Below are 3282 nucleotides of genomic sequence, written 5' to 3'. Positions count from 1 at the left end.
GGGAAATTACTGTATATCCTTTTCTAATGCATTTCTAATGCTAGTTCTGGTTCTGGTTCCTCAGGAGGACGATGCCAAGCGTCTGGTTCGTGACGCCATTGCAGCGGGTATCTTCAACGACCTGGGCTCTGGCAGCAACATCGACCTGTGTGTGATCAAGAAGGACAAGGTGGACTACCTTCGGCCCCACGACGAGGCCAACAAGAAGGGCGTCAGGTGAGACTCTCTACCTGCCGTACCAGCATCCATCTAGTGAACCCCCCCACAGCCCAGCGTCCATCTTGTAAACCCCCCCACAGCCCAGTGTCCATCTAGTGAACCCCCCCACAGCCCAGCGTCCATCTAGTGAACCCCCCACAGCCCAGCGTCCATCTAGTGAACCCCCCCACAGCCCTCACACTTGATTAATATCCCAGAATGTCAACCAAAGCCTCCTGTGTAGCATAACCTCAGCCATTCATTTTTGCATCACACATTTGTAGTCTGTATGGCACGTCTGCACGCATAATGATGTGTGTGTGAAACATTTGCATTCTTGTCTCTTGATTTTGGTCGGTATCAATGCATTGAACCGTGGTAATGCTGAAGAGATTTAGATTAATTGAGAATGAATACTCGGCACAGATGAAGAGAATTGTTGCGTGGTGTTCCATGTCATGTCCCATGCATGTTGATCTGTGCATGTCATTCACTTGGATTGCTATGGAGCCTGGCTGTACCGCCATGCTAAAAACTCCTTGAATGGTATTGAAAGCAAGTCTGATTTGTGGACTTTTTCTCTGCCTGTTCTTGAAGAGAGAATGAGCTTGGGGCAATGCTTGCGTGAGTAAAGTGTGTGTTTTTGCAGTGTACTTAAGAGTGAATAGCTAGAGAGTGAATTTAAAATGTGTGCTGTGCAGTAGAGGAGGCTAACACTTTGCATCAGGTGCAACATCGACACATATCAGCTTCACTCCTAGTCTCGTTACAGCCTGTACCCTCTGTACAATTGGCTTGTGTTGTGTCAAATATAAAAGGATGGCAGAAATCATTCCTCCAAAAGGTAAGGGCTCCTAAAAGGGCTACCTGGCCAAAGCGATACACATGGGAACATCAGTGATGGCAAGCTGCTTGAGTAATGTGAGGATCAGGTTAAGGTGATCTGATTGTGACCTAACAGTTGCCATAGTGTTGGCTGCCTACTGACCTTCCATGCGCTCTTAGTGACCGGTCCTAACCAAACTCACAAGATGTCTGTTGCTTCCAGTATCTTTAAAAACGCTGATTGTTTGAGAGTGTTGACTAATAAAAACTAACAGTGTGTTTGTATTTGTCTGTAATGACGCCTCATTAGTGATTCTGTGTGAATCTTGTAGGGGAAATGGAGGGAAGGGTCACCAGTGCCCCCCCCACCCCCAAGGCTGGCTATTGCCGTGTGTGTGTGTGTGCATGCGCTAATGAATAGTAAACATGTGTCTCTGTGTGTGCCACCCCGACAGAGCTGGGAACTACAAGTACAAGCGTGGCACGACCGCTGTCCTGACCAAAGGCGTGACCCCTCTGAATCTGGAGGTGGTGGACGAGACCGTCCAGACCATGGACACCTCCTGAAGACCCGGAGAACCCTGAAGGTGTTACACGTGTAACCTCTCCTATACCTCCCAACCCCCTCGTCTCGGAGTGGCTAGACTAGCATGTATTTTTTTCCATGGTTTACAATAAAATTAAGTTGTGAGGAAGAATGACTCCTGTATATTTTTTGGTATAATATGTATATATAGGGGGATTTTTTTATTATTATTATATAGGGGATTCCGTGGACGTTAAAGGCCTTTCCAAGTATTCAATGTGTGCCTTTACGAAAAACTGTGCGGTGTTTCCCACAGATTAGAAGGCAATGTGTGGTGGTCGCCCCATGTCTGACGGGGGGGGGGGGGGGTTATATAATGGTTTTTTTGTTTTTTTTGTTTTTTTTTTACCAAGATGTTAAGCTTGTCTTTATTTGAAACACACACACATTATGTAATTATTTACATTATATAGGCCTATACTGACATTTCTGATATTCATCTCATAACAGCAAACTTTATGCAGATTATAGCCTACTATTCATATTACAACTCCACTTCTTAAATTCAGCTGTCTGGTTGAAGCCTCAAAATATTGTAAACATAGCAGGCTAAGCTTATCATACTCTACTGGTTGGACTGTTCAGTTTCCCCACATGTGTTTAAAGGGATATTCCGCCATTTTTGGAAATACGCTCATTTTCCACCTCCCCTCGAGCAAAACAATCGATATTTACCTTGTTCCCGTTCATCCAGCCATTCTGTGAGTCTGGCGATACAACTTTTAGCTTCAGCCTAGCATAGATCATTGAATTGGATTAGACCATTAGCTTCTCGCCTGCTAGCTTCATGTTTAAAAGTGACTAAGATTTCTGGTAATTTTCTCATTTAAAACGTGTCTCCTCTCAAGTTAGAAAGTGCAATAAGACCAACTGAAAATTAAACCTGGCGTTTTTCTGGGCTGATTTGACACGGAACTACACTCTCATCTGGCGTAATAATCAAGGCAACTTGCACACTACTGGCACTACTACTGCTTGTTGTCTATGGCAGAGCGGTAGATAAAACAGAGTGGCGACACTCCCATAGACCTCCATAGGAAAAAATGGCAGCGCTTTTCCAGGCTATTTCCTCGTTATGGGGCTTTTGGAACTGTTTACAGCCAATCTCTTGGTCAGTAGTCAATGAGTTAATTGATTACACCTTCCAGCATCGGAAGTTCATCCCACCCTCCTGCGATTCAGCCATTCAGCACAGGTTTTTTTTGGAACTTTTGAACGTGGCGGCAACATCAAAGAGTGTCGCAACTCTCTCTATCTATGGCTCTGGTCTATGGGGACTATTTTCAGATGCTGCGTACGATATCACTGCGCCTACGGTACGTTTGCAAGTTGCCTCGATTATTACGCCAGATGAGAGTGTAGTTCCATGTCAAATCAGCCTAGAAAAACGCCAGGTTTCATTTTCAGTTGGTCTTATTGCACTTTCTAACTTGAGAGGAGACACGTTTTAAATGGGAAAATTACCAGAAATCTTAGTCACTTTTAAACATGAAGCTAGCAGGCGAGAAGCTAATGGTCTAATCCGATTCAATGATCTATGCCAGGCTGAAGCTAAAAGTTGTATCGCCAGACTCACAGAATGGCTGGATGAACGAGAACAAGGTAAATATCGATTGTTTTGCTCGAGGGGAGGTGGAAAATGAGCGTATTTCCAAAAATGGCGGAATATCACT

At 44.6% G+C, this 3282-nt stretch overlaps 1 protein-coding gene across 2 annotated transcripts in view; it reads left to right on the top strand.

The window, feature by feature from the left end:
- Positions 1–1721, top strand: part of psmb7 (proteasome 20S subunit beta 7) — a 19698-nt gene extending 17977 nt beyond the window's left edge. The window contains exons 7-9 of one of the 2 annotated variants that reach the window (XM_062554723.1): positions 65–216; positions 796–822; positions 1479–1721. In XM_062554723.1, coding sequence (XP_062410707.1) covers positions 65–216; positions 796–822; positions 1479–1590 — 291 coding nt within the window. In that variant the 3' untranslated portion in view covers positions 1591–1721. The remainder of the gene's footprint in view (positions 1–64; positions 217–795; positions 823–1478) is intronic. The other variant, XM_062554724.1, reaches the window with a different exon arrangement.
- Positions 1722–3282: the final 1561 nt, after the last annotated feature.

Source organism: Sardina pilchardus, chromosome 14 (genome assembly GCF_963854185.1).
Source record: "Sardina pilchardus chromosome 14, fSarPil1.1, whole genome shotgun sequence".
Classification (NCBI taxonomy): domain Eukaryota; kingdom Metazoa; phylum Chordata; class Actinopteri; order Clupeiformes; family Clupeidae; genus Sardina; species Sardina pilchardus.
Note: the sequence above shows the minus strand (reverse complement) of the source record. Positions and strands in the feature narration are given on the sequence as shown.